The sequence below is a fragment of the Aptenodytes patagonicus genome, chromosome Z, assembly GCF_965638725.1.
Source record: "Aptenodytes patagonicus chromosome Z, bAptPat1.pri.cur, whole genome shotgun sequence".
NCBI classification, from domain to species: Eukaryota; Metazoa; Chordata; class Aves; order Sphenisciformes; family Spheniscidae; genus Aptenodytes; species Aptenodytes patagonicus.
This window is the reverse complement of record NC_134982.1, coordinates 10,433,836-10,452,069: the sequence shown is the minus strand read 5'-3', so window position 1 is coordinate 10,452,069 and position 18,234 is coordinate 10,433,836. Positions and strand designations below refer to the sequence as shown.

General features: G+C 40.0%; 1 protein-coding gene and 2 non-coding genes across 6 annotated transcripts in view; all 3 read left to right on the top strand.

The window, feature by feature from the left end:
- UBAP2 (ubiquitin associated protein 2) overlaps positions 1-18,234 on the top strand; it is a 238,357-nt gene that overhangs the window by 58,193 nt on the left and 161,930 nt on the right. For all 4 annotated transcript variants that reach the window (XM_076363072.1, XM_076363070.1, XM_076363069.1 and 1 more), the window contains 10 exons: positions 215-282; positions 2,438-2,627; positions 3,391-3,604; positions 5,018-5,292; positions 6,430-6,602; positions 7,718-7,928; positions 9,122-9,161; positions 11,896-12,079; positions 14,549-14,615; positions 16,848-17,043. In XM_076363072.1, coding sequence (XP_076219187.1) covers positions 215-282; positions 2,438-2,627; positions 3,391-3,604; positions 5,018-5,292; positions 6,430-6,602; positions 7,718-7,928; positions 9,122-9,161; positions 11,896-12,079; positions 14,549-14,615; positions 16,848-17,043 — 1,618 coding nt within the window. The remainder of the gene's footprint in view (positions 1-214; positions 283-2,437; positions 2,628-3,390; positions 3,605-5,017; positions 5,293-6,429; positions 6,603-7,717; positions 7,929-9,121; positions 9,162-11,895; positions 12,080-14,548; positions 14,616-16,847; positions 17,044-18,234) is intronic.
- On the top strand, positions 2,980-3,061 carry LOC143173244 (small nucleolar RNA SNORD121A). Its single transcript, XR_012997500.1, has one exon. It is a non-coding gene; the product is annotated as a small nucleolar RNA SNORD121A (small nucleolar RNA).
- LOC143173243 (small nucleolar RNA SNORD121A) lies at positions 6,030-6,114 on the top strand. Its single transcript, XR_012997499.1, has one exon. It is a non-coding gene; the product is annotated as a small nucleolar RNA SNORD121A (small nucleolar RNA).

Sequence of the window (18,234 nt, the reverse complement as noted above, 5' to 3'; positions counted from 1 at the left end):
AATTGGTACTTGGTTCTGTGGAGAAGACTTTGCTGAAGTTTGACTACATGTTTTTGTCTTTTTTAGCAGAGCTGCAGCATAACTGGTTGTAATGGTAGTTTGACTTTACTTTTATCTTGAAAGTGCATGACCAAGATGGAATTTCTGCAGATGTCACAGAAGTGAAGCATGAGCATATGTATGATTAAAACACCTCCCCCCCTCTCTTTTTCAGCTTTCTGAAACAAAAGTCTTCACTGCTTCCTCCGTTCCAGCTGAGAATCATGTGACTCCGGGGCAAAGGTAAGCTCTTCTTCCACATTTTCCCTGTACCTTAAAAACCTGCTTGGTGAAGCAATGTTAGCTTGCACATATAAAATGTTGAATAAAACACAGGACAGTCCTGGTCAGAGATTGGTCAAGCTAATTTCAAATTTGTGAAAGCCTTGCTTGCAAATTGTTAGTTTTCTGGATTCCTGTGTTACCTATTATTGACTGTGGAAGTGGAGCCAAACTTACCAAATCCACAAGCGTAATACTGAGAAGACCCTGTCTTCTGCACAAAGACTGCTTACCATCAGGAACAAGAGTTCTGAGAAGAAAAGTTTTCCGCTGTTGAAAAGGAAGCACTAGCTTTGCTGTCCAGAAAATGGAAAGCCTGCGCCTGTAGATGCAGAAAGTATTCAGAATGTAGTGCTTTGACAAATGTGTTAACAGAAAAGCTTGCATTGGCAAGGTGAATTTCCTGGTAAACACCTGTCGTGGTTTAACCCCAGCCGGCAACTAAGCGCCACACTCTGCTCACTCACTCCCCCCCGCGGTGGGATGGGGGAGAGAATCAGAAGGGTAAAAGTGAGAAAACTTGTGGGTTGAGATAAGAACAGTTTAATAATTGAAATAAAATAATAATAATAATAGTAACAACAACAACCACAACAGAATACACAAAGCAAGTGATGCACAGTACAATTGCTCACCACCCACCGACTGATGCCCAGCCAGCCCCCGAGCAGCGGCCCCCCCGGCCAGCTTTCCCCCGTTTATGTACTGAGCATGACGCCACATGGTATGGAATGTCCCTTTGGCCAGTTTGGGTCAACTGTCCCCACCTGTGCCTCCTCCCAGCTTCTTGTGCACCTCCAGCCTTCTTGGTTGATAGAGCACGGGAAGCTGAAAAGTCCTTGACTAGTGTAAGCACTGCTCAGCAACAACTAAAACATCGGTGTGTTATCAACCTTGTTCTCATCCTAAATCCAAACCACGGCACTGTACCAGCTACTAGGAAGAAAATTAACTCTATCCCAACTGAAACCAGGACAGCATCACGATTACTTGCCTTAACTGATGATACAGAGTTCAGACAGAGAACCAAAAATATGGCAGTTGCTGCCTTCCTTTGCTTGCCTTTGTCTTCACCAAATGCCTGGCTGATGATGTTATGAAATCAGTTTCCTGCACTAGCCTCAGGTCCCAGGAGAGCAGGTTAAAGTTGTGTGATGAAGACTTTGGTAGTTGGATAGCATGAGATCTGAAAACTAGATGGCCTAATGATACAGCTGTACTGCTGTACTCCAGATTGCAGCAAAATTTTCCTTATAATATGGGTGTGAACTGGAGGAGGCATGGTGTCCGGTGGTCTACAGTTTATATTCCTTTCCTTCTTAAAGGTGATATGCTCACATGTTTATTGTTCTAATGCAAATATTCTTCCAGTGGATGTCCCTCAAATTATGTTAGAAAATATTCTAGTTCATCAACTTAAGTTCTGGTGTTTTATTTTTTGGTTGTTTTTTTTCTGGGGGGATGGGGGTTTTTTGTTTGGTTTTTTTTTTTTTTTACTTGCCATAAGAAAGGTTTGGGCATTGAGAAATCTATGCTAATGAAAGTGCTGGAAGCAGCTCTTGAGCCCAAGCCTGTGGTATATTTAGGATAAACTTAAGTCAGAATTTTTGGAGTAGATTTGTTTTATTGTCTGAATGCTTTGCTTTTCCTTGGATAAACCTGTGCTAAACATGTGGTAGGGAGTTAATAAGCCATGCTAAAGATAAGAAAATTACAGAGAATGTGGATTATCAATATATATGATGGGCTTGCAGGCAGCATTCACTTACACATAATGTATCTTTTATGACTTGTCTCCGGTTACTTGCTTATATTAATCACATAGGGTATTTATGTGATACATGATGTTATAAATTTGATAATGTTTGAAAAGAGTGCAAAGATAATTTATATTCTAATTGTAGTGGAAGGTTTCAGCTAGCAGAATATTACTTTCTGGCAAAACCCTCTTTTCTACCTCTTTTTGTATGGCAGACAAGCAATATTTGAAAAGACTGTTAATCAGTAATAATTCTATTGCCAGTATGGCAGCTTTAGTATTGTTAGTGCTTTTTTTCAGTTTCAGCGCAGCCTAATCATCATATTTATTCCAGCCAAACTTTGCTTTTTCTTACAGTATTGATTTGGTAACACTGCTTCAAAAGCCTGTGACTTCTACCCAAGAGACAGAAGGCAACTCATTTGAGGCACCCCAGCAGCAGACCTTTGGCCAAGCCCTAGTCTTCACAAATTCTCAGCACAGCACCCAGATGGCATCAGGAACTGGCAGCTCCAGTGCTGTAAACTCTTATTCTCCTCAAAGTCTGGTAAAATTATCTTATGCTTTCTAAATATTCTTCATGAGTAAATATTACAGGTTAAACAACTTTTCCAGTACTGGTTATTTCATGAGATGTTTCAGTATTTGTAAAATTCAGGTTGCAAATGTTGAAGGAGTGGAATTCTTAATTCCATTCCTTCCATTCTCACACACACACACACACACACACACACACACACACACACACACAAGAAAAGATTACTTTTTTTCTAATTTTGCTAAGTAGTTGTTTCTCGGTTTACATGAAGTACTTCTATTAATTTTTGAGTAGAGAGCAGATGCGTTTACTGCATGCTGATTTAGGATGAAATAATTTGTTTATAGTGAAGACTTTTATGCCATAAAACTATGACGTGTTATTTCCAAGCACATATCTGACTGCTTTTTGTGGAAACCTGCCTATTTCTGAGTCGATTGTGAGGGCTTGAAGTTGGGCACTAACATTTATTCTCTGAAAATCAGTTCAACTATTAGTAAATATATGCTATTTTGAGATGCATGAATTCAAGTAAATCAGTATTGTTGCAATCACAGTGGTGCAAGTTGTATCAGTGCTAATCAGAGAGGATCTGGCCACATGCTGCAACTGCTGAATTTTTTTTATTGGTCATTTGTTAGTAATCTAGAGCTGAAGAGGTTTTAGCTGCTGCCAAATAGCAGCTGTAGGCATTGACTCTACGGTTATGTTCAAATTATTTATTAAATACTTAACTCCACTCCTTCCCCTCTTCTTTTTTGTCTTTTGGTAGTCTGCAGTTCTTTGTTCCGGCTTTGGAGAACTCGGATCCTCTAAATTGGCAAACTCTACTGGATCCCAGATCTTGGACCAGTTGAAATCTCCGGGATTGGGTCAGTTTACTTCTCAACAAAACAACAGTAGCTCTACCACTACTACCACAACTACCACATCATCTTGGGATGTAAAACCGCCCATTACTCAATCCTCAGTCCTTAATCAGTTTGGTAAGTGCTTTGACATAGTTTTCTCTCTCTTTCTCTCTCTTATTAGCCCGTAAGATTTCTTAATGCCAATGACAGTTTAACATGGCCTTAATGAAAGACTTTTTCTTTATAGTTGGTCACAACATTGTAAGAGTTACACTTACTTGCTGGTAATAGACATAGAGAGTATATCACAAACTAAGTTTTTATAGGCTAAAGCCTATCCATAAATGTCATTGCATCTCTAGAAGTTGTTGAGCCTTCATGTAATGACATCTTTGATTTAATGTGCTTGAATATTTAAGTGGAACTTAGATGTGACTTTGTTTCTCAACAAATCCTGGAAAATAACTTATTTTCATTGTGTCTATGCTGCTTCTAGCTGAGTATAAGGTTGTACCATATTTTGTCTTTTTTTTCCCCCAAGTTTTTCTCTTCTAACCAGTACATGAATTTTGAATGAGTACTATATAATTTTTTCATAATGCGCATCACATCTCAGCGTTCTATCTCTAGAGTGCTGAGAATGATGCAGGTTACCCATTTTGTCTATTCATAATTGTATGGATTTTTTGTTTAATTGAGTAAAATTAGTAGAAACAGTGAAAATGACACAAACTTGGTTTTTGCAGTGTAGTTTCTAGCAGTATTCTCACTGTGAAGAGTGATAGCTCTTTTATCTATCTCGTGTATATGTATATGTTTCCAGATAGATAAGCAGCCAATTTGGTAAAGTTATAATCTTTTACACACAGCAATTCTGAAAATATGTTTATGTACATTTTAAGTTGCTTTCTAATGCACTTTACCAACTGAATAAAAAAACTTCACATTGGGAATGCTGTGGATCTTTTATGGTTGTTGACCAGTGCTCTGAGCCACTGCCTGGCTTTCAGCATCTGAAAAACATGAAAGGGCAAGACTTGGAAAAAAAACTGTCAGTGTCCAGCATCTCTTGACTTTCAGCCAGATTGAGATGGTAGATGACTTCCTATTTGTTGAAAATCTTCTCCTTTGTAGGGGCAGGAAATCCTAACTCATAATACCTCTAAATTGCAACTTCAAACCCCATGGAAGGAATCACATTTTACCAGCACAGTTAATTGCAGTGAAACTTGCAGTGTTTGATTAAAATAATCCATAACAGTTTTTGAGAACTAATTTGTGATAATATTATATGACTGTATAGATAGGTTTGTTTTCGTATTTTTGAAGAAAGCTAAATAATGCTTGCCCACAGTTCTTTATTTAAAGTAGAGAATATCAAATGTTGGCCTTATTATTGCAGTGGTAATGTTCAATGTGAAACTCATGTGATGTCTGAAAGACTTGTGCACATGCTATAAAATCATAGCTGTCGAGTATGCCAAGCCACCCAGATTCTTTCACTTTAATGCTTTAATTTTGAAATTTCTTTTTCCCAACGCTGACCAGACTTTAAATCCCAGCCTGAACCATCGCCAGTTCTGAGCCAGCTGACCCAGCGACAGCAACAACAAACGCAGGCAGTTCCTGTTCCTCCTCCTGGGCTGGAGTCTTTCTCCTCCCAGGTAAAACTCCGTGAGCCATCGCCAGTAGACACCCCTACAGCTGTTAGCAAAATGTTACAGCTCCCCACTATATCTATGGACAACCAGGCAGTGACTGCCCATCAAACCCAGCAGAAACAGATAAAACCACCAAAACGGAGGATAACTCCAGCATCCAAGGTGGGTAATTGAGTGGTGGCTTGTCTTTAGTAAACATAAAACCATACAAAAGCTTGTATCAGAAATAGTGTGGCCAGCAGGAGCAGGGAAGTGATGGTGCCCCTGTACTCGGCCCTGGTGAGGCCGCACCTCGAATACTGTGTTCAGTTTTGGGCCCCTCACTACAAGAAGGACGTTGAGGTGCTGGAGCGTGTCCAGAGAAGGGCAACGAGGCTGGTGAGGGGTCTGGAGAACAAGTCTTCTGAGGAGCGGCTGAGGGAACTGGGACTGTTCAGCCTGGAGAAAAGGAGGCTGAGGGGAGACCTCATCGCTCTCTACAACTACCTGAAAGGAGGTTGTAGCGAGGTGGGTGTCGGTCTCTTCTCCCAAGTAATAAGTGATAGGACGAGAGGAAATGGCCTCAAGTTGCGCCAGGGGAGGTTTAGATTGGATATTAGGAAAAATTTCTTTACTGAAAGAGTGGTGAAACATTGGAACAGGCTGCCCAGGGAAATGGTGGAGTCACCACCCCTGGAGGTATTTAAAAGACGTGTAGATGAGGTGCTTAGGGACATGGTTTAGTGGTGGACCTGTCAGTGCTAGGTTAACGGTTGAACTCAATGATCTTAGAGATCTTTTCCAACCTAAACGATTCTATGATTCTATTCTATATATAAGTGGGTAAGGAGAAGGAGGGCAAAGACCATGGTATACTTCTTGTTTATAAAGCAGGAAATTCTAAGCTGGATAGTTTTTAGGTCCAAAATACAGTGATGTTGTCTTTTCCAAGCACACATCTGATTGCTCTGTGTGGAAAATGACTGTTGCTGAGTGATTTTGGATTGACTTAGTAGCCACAAGATGAATATTGTCTGAAGGGGGGGGGACATGGATGACACTTTGATATTGTAGAATAGTATGGCTTACTTTTTCAGCTCCAGATCAGGGCACAGAATCAATGAATTAATTTCAGGTTACAAGAATGTAGTTAACTTTTGTGATGTAAACTGGGGGGTTGTTGCAGATCTAGTTAGCAGCAAAGGCTGGGGCAGTAACTGAAGAAGCCTGTAGTTAAGGGAGGAGAGGGTGTCAATTACTGGTATCTTTAATACAGATAGCGCATGCAATGGAATTATGCCTTTTTTTCCCTCCTTTAAGATTCCTGCCTCTGCAGTGGAGATGCCTGGATCAGCAGATGTGACAGGGTTAAATGTTCAGTTTGGAGCTCTCGAGTTTGGATCAGAGCCTGCACTCCCAGAGTTTGGATCAACTTCAAGCAGTGAGAATACCAGCCAGGCAACCAACAATAGCTTGTACTCAAAATCTGTAAAGTACGTGTGAGTTCCCCTTGTGCATTCTGACATGTCTTCTCTAGGGGGTCAAGTTTGTGCCAAAACCAGCAAGGCACAAGTTGCCAAGCAATGGGAGGGGGAAATATAATGACTTGTAAGGCTAAGTGTTTTCTGTGGATGGCATCTTAGAGGAGAGATTTCTTTTCTAATGACAACCAAAATCTCCCTGGATGGGTCTATGTGAAGCTGGAGATGACATGAATGTAAATAACCTTATAATAAGCTACACTTTATAGAATTGATTTCTCATGTTTAATTGTCCTATTTTCAAATTTGTTTGAGGGTTCGTTCCTCACAACCCGAATTTTTCTGCTTTTGATCCAGGAGAGATGACCATTGTACCATATATGTGTGTTGGTAGATTGGCATCAGATTACAGATCTGATGCTCCTATGGGATGAGAAAAGAAGCCAGGCTTTCAGTATGAAGAAGCTCTTACTGAAATTCTAAAATAGCCAATGATAAGTGCCAGTGTACCAGTAACCCATTTTTTTCTTCCTTATTCATTCAAAAATTGGCTTCAGTAAAAAGCTTTCTGAAGTTAATTCAGAAATACTAGTAGAAATGTACTTTCATATTAATTTTTAGTTTTATAAATTATTTAAGCTGTTTAGAAAGTAAAACACTCCTGCATGTTTTAAAGTATTTTTTTCTTCTTTGCATAGTTCATTCTGTTAGACTGCTACTGTAACGTTAGAATTCTGTTGTAAAAAGAGACTGGGTGTTTCTCATGATATACCAGACTTTTTGTATGTAGTTGTTTAAAAAAGGGAGATTATGATCATTAATTTGTCCTTTGAGAAGGTAGAAATAACATGACTGAAAAGTGCTTGTGTGTAAACTCTTGTTTTGGTTGGGCTGGCAGGAGGAAGGTGAATGGTGCTCAGTGCAGCTGATGGTTTTGAAGCAGTGGTTACTGGGGACCAAAGCAAAATTATATATTTTTTTTTCATGATTAGATTGTCTAATATAAATAATGTAGATTTGACTGCAGGTTTAAGGTAGTTCTAGATAACTGTATAGGAGCTGATATTTTCATGAAGGTATTTGAGATGTCATTTACCAAGACGATAAATAATTTTTACTTTTTCCAGTGATCCTTTGAATACCTCTTTGCCAATATCCAATACAGTACAGGAGTCCACCTACACAACCTCTGCCATCACCTCTTCCAGTCTGACCTGCTCATCCCAGAGCACTAGCCCAGTAACAACAACTTCCTCCTATGACCAGACTGCTGTGCATAGTAGGATAGCGTACCAAAGCTCCATGGCTCCGTCTGAATCAACCCCTGTTGCAGTTACGGTGGGTGAATTTCAGAAATAAGACCTTGAAAAAGGTGAAATATTCTTATCCGTGTTAGACTTGTATTACCCTGCTATGTTAATACTTCTAACCAAGCCAAGTGGTATTTTTGATTCCCAAGCCCACCCTGTTATTTGCTTTTGCTTTTCCTATTGTGTAGCCATTTTTGGCCATACTGTATTTGGGATATGAGAGCCTCTGATTTTATGGGGTTTGATGTCTTAAATTGCTGTTTGACCTTTTTTCTTAGTAACAACATTCTACTTCAGTTTCCTTCCCTGAAGCTTAGCTTTTAAGAAAGGAACTATCTCCGTGTGTAAATACTAGTCATGATATTTTGCCATAACTTGACAGTTTTTATCCAAAGGTATATTATTTATTAAATTTATATGGTACCTAGCAAATGGATCCCAAACTGTTTGTGGCCCCTCCAGCATTACTCTTTCGTTGTATTTAAACACCAGTGGGAATTAGTTTCATGTTTTATTTTAAAAAGCATAGGGAGAGGTCTAATCTAGGACAGAGAGGATCTCTCTTGGGAGGTTCAAAAGCACCTACTCTCTTTGTGTATGGAAGATAGGTTTGTTTTAAGAGAACTTAATTTTAAATGTTTAAGGAACTTGTGAGATTTTTTTTTAAGTTTATTTACTTCTGGCCTTTGTTATGTAATGGCTCAGTCACACTTGTCTTCTGCAGTAGCTCGTATGTACTGGTGAGGATCAAGCATAGACTATCCACTTCTGTACTCCAGCGTTATCCAAAAAACAACTGGTGCTTCTCAAGTCTTATCTTTCAATGGAAAAAAATTGGCGTCTCTGTGTAACTTGGATAGTTAAAATTGTGAGTTGCATTAGATCAAAAGCACAACCATTTCCTATATGTTAATGCAATTCTTTCTTTCATATCGGTGTGAACCTAAAGTTTGTTGTATACAGTACATGGGAAGGTCTCCTGCTGATGGGTGTAGTATGGGCAGTGTATGGGATTCTGTATGTTCAGGACACCTTGCACTTGAGACAACTATTATGTGGTTTTGTTAAAAGCAGTAAAAAGTTAATTTTCTGCCTTTTTTTTGTCTTTCAATTTAGAATGAATATAGAATTTTGCATGAAGCATGTTCAATGTGTGATTCAGTCTGAAAATCTAATATACCTCTAAGATGATTTATTCATTCATTTCTCCTTTGTTTACAGAATGGGCACAGCGGTGTTAGAACACAAGCAACTCTTGACAGTAAGTTTACAAAGCTTGGTTGTGCACAGGACTTTCTGATCTTTCCTTACTACTTGCTGTGTGCACAACTGTAGCAGTGACATCTGGTTTAAGGTTTTATCATTGTTCTCCCTGACTAATTTTTGGCTGACCCATTTGAGTTTATTTTGTACTTGCATAGGATACACTGCTTGCTTCTTGACTAAAACTGAAGTATGAAAGCAGCCCTATTAAATCTACAAACCTAAGCAGTCTTAGAATTAGAGAAGCTGCTTTGCTGCTGCTTTTCCTTTTGAATTTACCTACCAAAAATTATTTAATGTAAAATTAAAATAAAATATAAAATTAAAAAATAATATAAAATTTCCTAGCAATTCTTCCAGTTCTCAGATGGGAAGCTGCGGGTAGCATTTAGCTGTGATGAAACAAAGTCACATTCTTTGAATGCACCTCTCACTGGGTGTAGTGCTACTTATGGCCTGTTACAAGCCCGTGGGGAATAAGGGAGACTAACGTGCTCCCTCTGCTGGGTAGCTTGCTGCCTTGCAGTGGAGTAACAATAACGCAGTACTGGCTCTGATACAGGCATTACTGTGATCTTCATCTTGGCCTGTTTCTAATGTGGTATTTTACTTGTAGCACCCCTACAGCTCTCTTCCTGGAGTTAAAATAATTAAAGTATAGTATTCACTCTTCTGACCTTTATGTGCTGCTCTGCGGAAGTTTTCAAGGGCAGCAGTGTGAATTAATGTGTCTTGGAATTCCAACACTTCAATTTTAGGTCTGTCCTTCTCTTAAACATCTCTTCAGGTAGGTCATTAGTGGGGCAGACTTTTTTTTTTTGATACTTCTGAGTAGAAAGAAGTTGTGTATTCAGACCTGTAAACAGTGTTTTGCTAGTGCCAAGTTCAATTTAAATGAGCAGGAGGAGTGTATATGCCCAAAGAGTTACCACTTAAAAGATTGTTGTATATAAAGACAACTTTTCAAGTGGAGAACTTTCCTACTCTCGTGTACAGAATTAATAAACGATTTATGAAATTGACTGCAGGACTTGTCTTTTTGCTATGGAAAACAAAGATCTGAGAATTCCTGGTATTTTTGTGATTATTCTATAACAGCTTTATTAGTCCCTTTTTCTATGCCAGTTCTCTTTTGAGAACACTTTTGGTTTTTTCTGCATCTCAAGCACATAAACTGGAATCAGTCTTCTTCCATGTATCTATTTCATGCATCCAAACAATTTTGAAATTCTCTCTTAACTTTTGGAAGTACTGACCTTTTCCCTTCTGTATGTGCTGATAATATTCTTAGTTGTTCATCTCTCATCTTTGCTGTTGTTGTCCTTTAATATCCCAATCTCATGCTTCCTAAACCCTTAGTTCAAAGCATGGCTGGTGTGTTACAATTCTGACCATCCTACTCGTCTCATGGTTTTCTTTGTCTTGCACATCGTGTTCAGGCATCTTGTAAGGGGTCTTAATGAAGATGGTGATTCTGTCCCTTGTATTGAGGACATCTACTTTTACTTCAAGAAGGGCACCCTGCTCTAAATGTATTGAGAGTTGTAAACGTTATTTACTTATTTTTATATGAATCTTGCCAGGAGGTATCAGGTGATACAGTTGCCACCTTCATAACTATGTTTCTGTTTGTCACTTGAATTTCCTTCTCTTACTGCCAAGGACAAGACCTCTTGATTTTTGTTTGCGTAGCACCCAATCCAGCAACCTGTCTTGGGTCATGTAGCGAGGAAAGCAAACCAGTAACGTGAACATTGTGATGTGTAACTTCCAAGTGTATATCTGACTTTTGGTGACCATTCTAAAACTGTCCTCACATGCATTGCAAGTTAGTGATGATCCACTGAGTAGTGGTCTCTGGTGTGGTATGGAAACATGGCCCAGCAGAACGCAGGGCTCAGCTCTCTTTCTGAGTTTTATTGGTGGGTGAGTGCCTCTAATTCTTTATATTATCTTTGCAGGACAAGAGATAAGTGTGGAAACAGCTGGGAATTATGTTGGGCAGTAGAGTTGTTCAGTGTCTTATTACAGTATAGTGATCCTTTGGAAAGGCACGTCTGTGGTAAACAAGTTTTACTCTGTGTAGCCTAAAAAGTAATATTAAAGCTAAACACTTTTTGTTATCTAGGTCAAATAAAGTAAGTCAATATTTGACAACTCTTTAGCCATTAAAAATGCTTAATGCTGTGCTCAATTGTGGCCTTTGATTGTAACTTCTTTTATTCTACTGCATTACACATTTGACTGAGTACTCCAAACTGATAAGTTATATGCCCTTGTACTCCAGTGATCTCAGTCTCGATCATCAAAGGTGCTGTGTAGGCTGGAATGAAGAAGCAGAGCTGTAGGTAAAAGTAGATTTGTACAGTGCCAGCACAAATGCCTTTTGTTTGCAGAACCTAGTGCAAGGAATTTTAAAATGAGGATTGACTTGTGAGCAAAAGTTAGTAATCCAGATAGTGGGAGGTGAAGTGCAGAAGACTGTAGTTTACTACACATGTAGCAGTGAAAGTTATAAATCTATTGTAGGTGAAGAGTTTAAAGGGAAGAAATGATAGTTCTGTTGCTGTTTGAAATTTCCTTAATAGCCAGATTGCTTGATACTGTTACTGGTTCCTGATGGTCAGTTTTTTGTAAACCAAGGGGAGAGTACTACTGTGTTCCTGAATCCAGACTGGGATGTCAGGTATGCTGGAATTTGTCTTTCAATGCCGCTTTTTAACTTGTTGCAGCTACTTCATCAGTTCCAGCACCTAAGACAGAGCCTTCTCCCTCACTACCTTCTGCTGGTTCTCTGCCTAGCGTTGTATCCACCACTGCTTCGCTTCTGCCTTCAGCATCGCAGCACGCGGCAACATTGCCCAGCTTGCCTCAGTCCAGTGATTTGGCCAGCAGCTCACTTTCCCCGTTAAGCAGGTACAGTAGGAGTTGTGATAAACTGAAAGGGGTTCAATTTTGGGGAAAGGGCAAACGTAAGGGTGATTGCGTATGGGGGCTGTCAGATATCAGGGTCCCCTTTTCTGACCTTAGCTAGAATTAGGAGAGAGATTCAGAAGAGAACAGGATGTTTCTGGTTGCAAAGTATGAGCTCTGGGCTGCCTCTTAATGATAGAGCAGCTGCTGCCCTCAAGTTTTCGTGGTATATAAACAACTTTGTGTTTCAAAGGGCTCTTGCTTCAATCATGCCAGTTAAATTAGCTAAATTGATTCCCCCAGTTTGTTTTTCCTACTTTGTCCACAGTGCCTGCTGTTTGTTTAGTGTCGTATGTTTGAAATCATTCCTTAATGATTTACTTCCTGGCTAATTTTGAAATATTGTATTTTCATTTATATTTGTATTTCTTAAAATTAAAACCCAGAAATAATTCCACAGGGAAAGTGTATGTGTTTTCTTTTTCTAAGACATTTCCTTAAGACACTTTGAAATAACAGATTGGTGTTTGTAGAAGTGCATTCAGCACAGCTTAGCTCATTTGCACTATGTCTGATTTTCTCAGTGCCTGTTACTTGAGCTTCATCCTCAGGCAGGTGACATCCTGAGGCTATACTGGTTGAGTTACATTTTTAATACTCACCTTTGTACTGTATTTGTTAATGTAAGAAACTAATTTGATGGGATATCAGGGTTTTTTTCTTGTTTCACAGCCAGGACATGGTTGATTCTCTTTCAGTACACTACTGTTTTCTGTTGAATAAAATGATAAATATGTCAAATAACAAGAATTATTCCATTCACATTAGAAAGATCATCTCCCTACATTTGTTTGTTAAAAAGCTGTGTACATTGGTAGAAATTCTAGTTGGAGGGTTGATGCTGTTGGGCAGATACCAAGTGCCGTGAAAGGATGATGCCTGAATTCCAAGCACATCTGACTTGTTTGTGCTGGCAGCCCTTGTCTGTGTCTCTACCATAGGTCAGCGGGTGAATTAAGGCTTATTAGAAGAGCTGGGGAGAGTGGCCGAGGGAGTGGTTTAAAACTGTATATTGGACTGAACTATTTCTTTCCTTGCTGCCTGAAGTGGTGTCATTGTAATTCCTGCAGATGGGGAACAGTTTTAAAGAATTGAAGTAAAACTAATTTGTGAAACTGCCAAGATTTAGTCTGGTCCCACACCTTGAAGAGCTGCCAGAAGTGTTTGTCCTTAAATTGGGGCATATAATTTAGCCTGCAGCTTTCTTACGAAAACTGCTGTATTTTCTTGTGGCTATTTCCATAGAGAATACTACAATATTTGTTATGGTTAGGATCTCTCTTGCTTCTGATTTCACATGAGGAGGGGCTTTTTGAGCACCAAACCATACATATTTTTTTATGGCTTTGTTTTGTTTGCCTTTGTTCAGTGTTCATTTTGTTTATTCCATACTGTACTGTAAGTTACGTTCTTGACCTCGAATGTAAGGTATAACTTTTGTCAGTGTGAATGGTTAAGAACCAGTTTCAGTCACCTTTCAGGGAGATGTTTAAAGATCTTCGGATTACAGATGAATGTTGGTGCTACTGTTACTGCCAAAAGTTCACAGGCCTGCTCAGCTAGGGAAAAAAAGGTGGTGCTAAAGCAGAGTTGCTTCCTAAAACGAAGTTATCTGCAGATGTTTTCAGCAGGGGACTCTTTATTTTCATATTTTACAGTGTACGTATAAAACTGAACTGATAGTTCTGATTCATCTTTTAAAAGAGGAGATGGCTTTTGGTGGCTTGTAGTGGTATGAACCAGCCTTGATTAAATTGCCAGATTCTGTAGTAGTATGGCTAATTTTGGGGCTTTCACAGATGCTCTTCATTTGCTGAATTTTTTGAGCCCTGTTTTTTGGGAGTGTGTTGGGGCTTTTGGAGGAGTTATGGGGCAAATACCCTGCAGTTCTAATTGGTTGAACTAATGTTATGCAGGTTAAAATGTGAGAAATACCATAGTGAGTCAAACCAGCTAATTAATACCTGTGCCCCATGGCAGGCAGCAGCAGTTGCTCAGGGAAAGAATGAGAAACAAGCCGTGTGTTCTGTGAACCTTCTTCTGGTTTTGGACTTTGTGTCTTGGAGTTGTTGTTATATAATTTCTGAAGCAACTATTGTTTTTCTGAAAATATAGTAAATTGATAAATAGAAATGAATGGTGTTTTAGATGTTTATTGTTAGTAATAGTCATCTCTGTACTTCATTTTTTTTTTCATTAAAAGATAGTAGGATATTAGTTACAGCATTTTTTCTTTAACTAATATCCTACTGTGTGTGTATGTGTATACACACACTTACAATTTTTCATCTTTAATATCCTACTACCTGCTCTGTGTTTGTGTGTGTATATATGTGCATACACATACATATATGTATTAAAAATAGTTCTAGGAAAAATTAATTTTATTAATTCTTTGCAATTTCTTTCTAGCTCTCTTTCCAATCATCAGAGCAGCCTTTCACCTGCCTCAGTGTTGTCTTCAGGCACAGCACATGCAGTAAGTCCTATTTGCATTTCAACAGATGTTCGGCCTATAGTCAGTTTATCTGATGATTAAAACCCTCTCTTAAAGTTCATTGTGTCCCAGTACAGTAAGAACCAAAACAAGAGCCTTGTCTCGGGGAAGAAGGACTGCCAGCCCTCTAGTGGTAAAAAAAGTCTTTACCACTTGTGATTTTTACTAGATCAGGAATAGCTGTTACAGAGACTTGCCAGTCACACAACTGCAGAGGAAATTTTCGTGCCAGCAAGGTGAGGTGGAATAAAGAAAGAATTCCTTGTAACAAATGTATTAAAAAAAAAAAAAAAAAAAAAAAAAATCTTCAGAAGTGGCTGTCTGAAACTGCTCCAAAATGTGGAGCAGTCTCCACTGGAGAGGTTAGCTGGCAAAATGCGGGTGATGGAATGATACATGTCATGACGAATGCCTCATGACAGATGATTTTAGAGTTTACCATGTGGCATTGTTGTCACCTGTGTATTTAATGCATTTGAGATAAGAAGGCAAATGGTAGTGAACACAGTGCCCCAGTTGAGGTTGAACAAATGAAAGTCAGAGACACTGCCTTGTTCTGTGATGGGTTACTTCTGTACAGTCCCAGTCGAGGTGTGCAGATAGGCTACTGCTTTTTTTTATGCCTGTATTTTGTTTTGTAATGCACCATCCCTACTGAATATGTAACTTAAAAATTCACACTTATCCAAATGTCCTTCTTTTCTGTTGTCAGAGTTGTTTTGGCTTCTGTGTGTTGGTGAGTTACACCCTCAGTAAGTTTGCAGATGACACCAAATTGGGCGGGAGTGTTGATCTGCTCGAGGGTAGGAAGGCTCTGCAGAGGGACCTGGACAGGCTGGATCGATGGGCCAAGGCCAACTGTATGAGGGTCAACAAGGCCAAGTGCCGGGTCCTGCACTTCGGCCACAACAACCCCATGCAGCGCTACAGGCTTGGGGAAGAGTGGCTGGAAAGCTGCCTGGCGGAAAAGGACCTGGGGGTGTTGGTCGACAGCCGGCTGAACATGAGCCGGCAGTGTGCCCAGGCGGCCAAGAAGGCCAATGGCATCCTGGCCTGTATCAGAAATAGTGTGGCCAGCAGGAGTAGGGAAGTGATCGTGCCCCTGTACTCGGCCCTGGTGAGGCCGCACCTCGAATACTGTGTTCAGTTTTGGGCCCCTCACTACAAGAAGGACATCGAGGTGCTGGAGCGTGTCCAGAGAAGGGCAACGAGGCTGTGAGGGGTCTGGAGAACAAGTCTGATGAGGAGCGGCTGAGGGACCTGGGGTTGTTTAGCCTGGAGAAAAGGAGGCTCAGGGGAGACGTTATCGGTCTCTACAACTCCCTGAAAGGAGGTTGTAGCGAGGTGGGTGTCGGTCTCTTCTCCCAAGTAACAAGCAATAGGACAAGAGGAAATGGCCTCATGTTGCTCCAGGGGAGGTTTAGATTGGACATGAGGAAAAAATTTCTTTACTGAAAGAGTGGTGAAACATTGGAACAGGCTCCCCAGGGAAATGGTGGAGTCACCACCCCTGGAGGTATTTAAAAGACGTGTAGATGAGGTGCTTAGGGACATGGTTTAGTGGGCATGGTGGTGTTGGGTTGATGGTTGGACTCGATGATCTTGGAGGTCTTTTCCAACCTCAATGATTCTATGATTCTGTGATACTGTTTTGCAAGTATGATCAGCTTACAGCTAAGACACTGTATTGTGCTGGATTCAAACCAGGAACTCCTTTATCCTTGTGTTCCTGTAATACATCTGGTCCGTGTCTGAGTTTACCACATTGACTCTGTTGTGGGGCACTGCAGTTTTAATCTTTTAAATTCCACAAGTGCATTGAGGAAATCACGATAGCAGTGTCCTGTATTTTGAAAACAAATACTGTCTTTTGGAAGAATATAGGAGTTTATTTAATATAACAAGTACTAGCTTAAAGGAATATACAAGCAAAGGGCAAGAAATAATGCAATAGAGTGACATTTGAGTTACTGTGGTATAATTTTGTGATGATACAGTGGTTTGAATTTAACTCATAATAATTTTCTTCGAATACTTAAAAATCACAAGCATGCAACTTAGTAGCTTGCTTGGTATATAGATAATGCATATCTTTTGCATGTGCTGCTGTTACTTAAAAGATTGTTGGGGGGGGGGGGTTGATTCCCGCCTCCCCAGCACCTTCCACTGTGGTTTATTTGCTTGTGATCCTCATTCCTTTTGTCTCCTTTCTAGCACACTAGTGTTGAGAACACAACTTCGCTCCAGCCTTCAACAACCTTTTCAACTGCTTCAACCTCAGCCACTAGCACCACCTCTTCGGTTGTCAGCATGGCAAGCAGTATGAACACTACAAACAGCCTTGGCCTGAGTGTTACCAGTGTGTCTATACCAGCTGCTACCACACGGGCAGCTCCCTTAGTGTCTTCAGGTTTGCAATATTAACAGATCACGTGGATAGACAGAGGACTTCAGTCAGCAGGGCTGTTAGCTGAGCATCTCACCAGCCATACCTATGCTTAAGAAATCCCCAACTCCTGACTGGCATTTTCAGCATGCTTTTTTTGCTGGCTTATAAAATAAAGTTGCCTGGTCTTGTGTATTTGAAATATTTGTTAGGGTGTTATGTGGCATTTACATAGCACATTCCATCCCCAATGAGTTTTATAAATAGACACCAGAGCAATTCTGACTTGGGAAGTTTTGGGCTAGGAGATTTGCCCAGTTTGTATTCCAGGTTGTGATCAGCTCTTGGCTGTGAGTTCACATTAGCTTTAATTTCGGTCTTCTCTGTGACTTGAATTCATTTGGCAGTATCAAAATATACTGCAGTGTCCTCATAATCATACTGCCACATCTACAGAAAGGAAAAAAGTATCTGATGTCTGGGTCATTCCACAGCAAATAGCACTTCAGAAAAGTGTTCACAGAGAGAGAGAAGGTGGGGAGGCTTCTTGCACTGAAGTGGAAGCCATGCTAACTTCTCTCTTGCTTCTCTAATCAACCTGGACTGTTGCAAGGAAATCCTATGGAGGGAAGTGAATGATTTAAATATTAAGATCAAACTTACTTACAGAAGGGTTTCTCATTTCTCATTCCCATACCGTGTAAATGAAGTGTCTGATGACTGGCCAAATTGCACTTTTTTTTACTCTTCTACTTCCTAGCACTGCTTCATGGAGGCAACTGAAACTGTTTCAATCTTCTCTGCTATTCTCAGCTGCAATAAGTCACCCACAAAAAGTATGCTGGCAACATTTAGTGCTTTCCAGTCTATTGCTGGCGATAAGGGGGAATGTGTTGACAGAGCAGAAAATGAAAGGAGAGAATTTGCTCTCTTAGATTGAGAACAATGCCTAAATTTTGCCTTCAGGAGAGGACTGAGGAAAGGATAAGTTTCTATAATTCTTGTAATCTTCTTGGACAAAGGAAATGACAAAATCAGACTGTTCTCCGATGGGACTGTTTTCAGTCTTAAGTAGCCTGTGCTTTCCTTCCTTGAGGCACGGTTAAACTCTTCAGGCTATTTTAAGCATTTTCATCAACCAGCACAAAATTCTTCTGCATAGTTCTACTCTTTACAAACTATGACAGTGCAGCTGCCAGGGCTTGTGAGCTATCT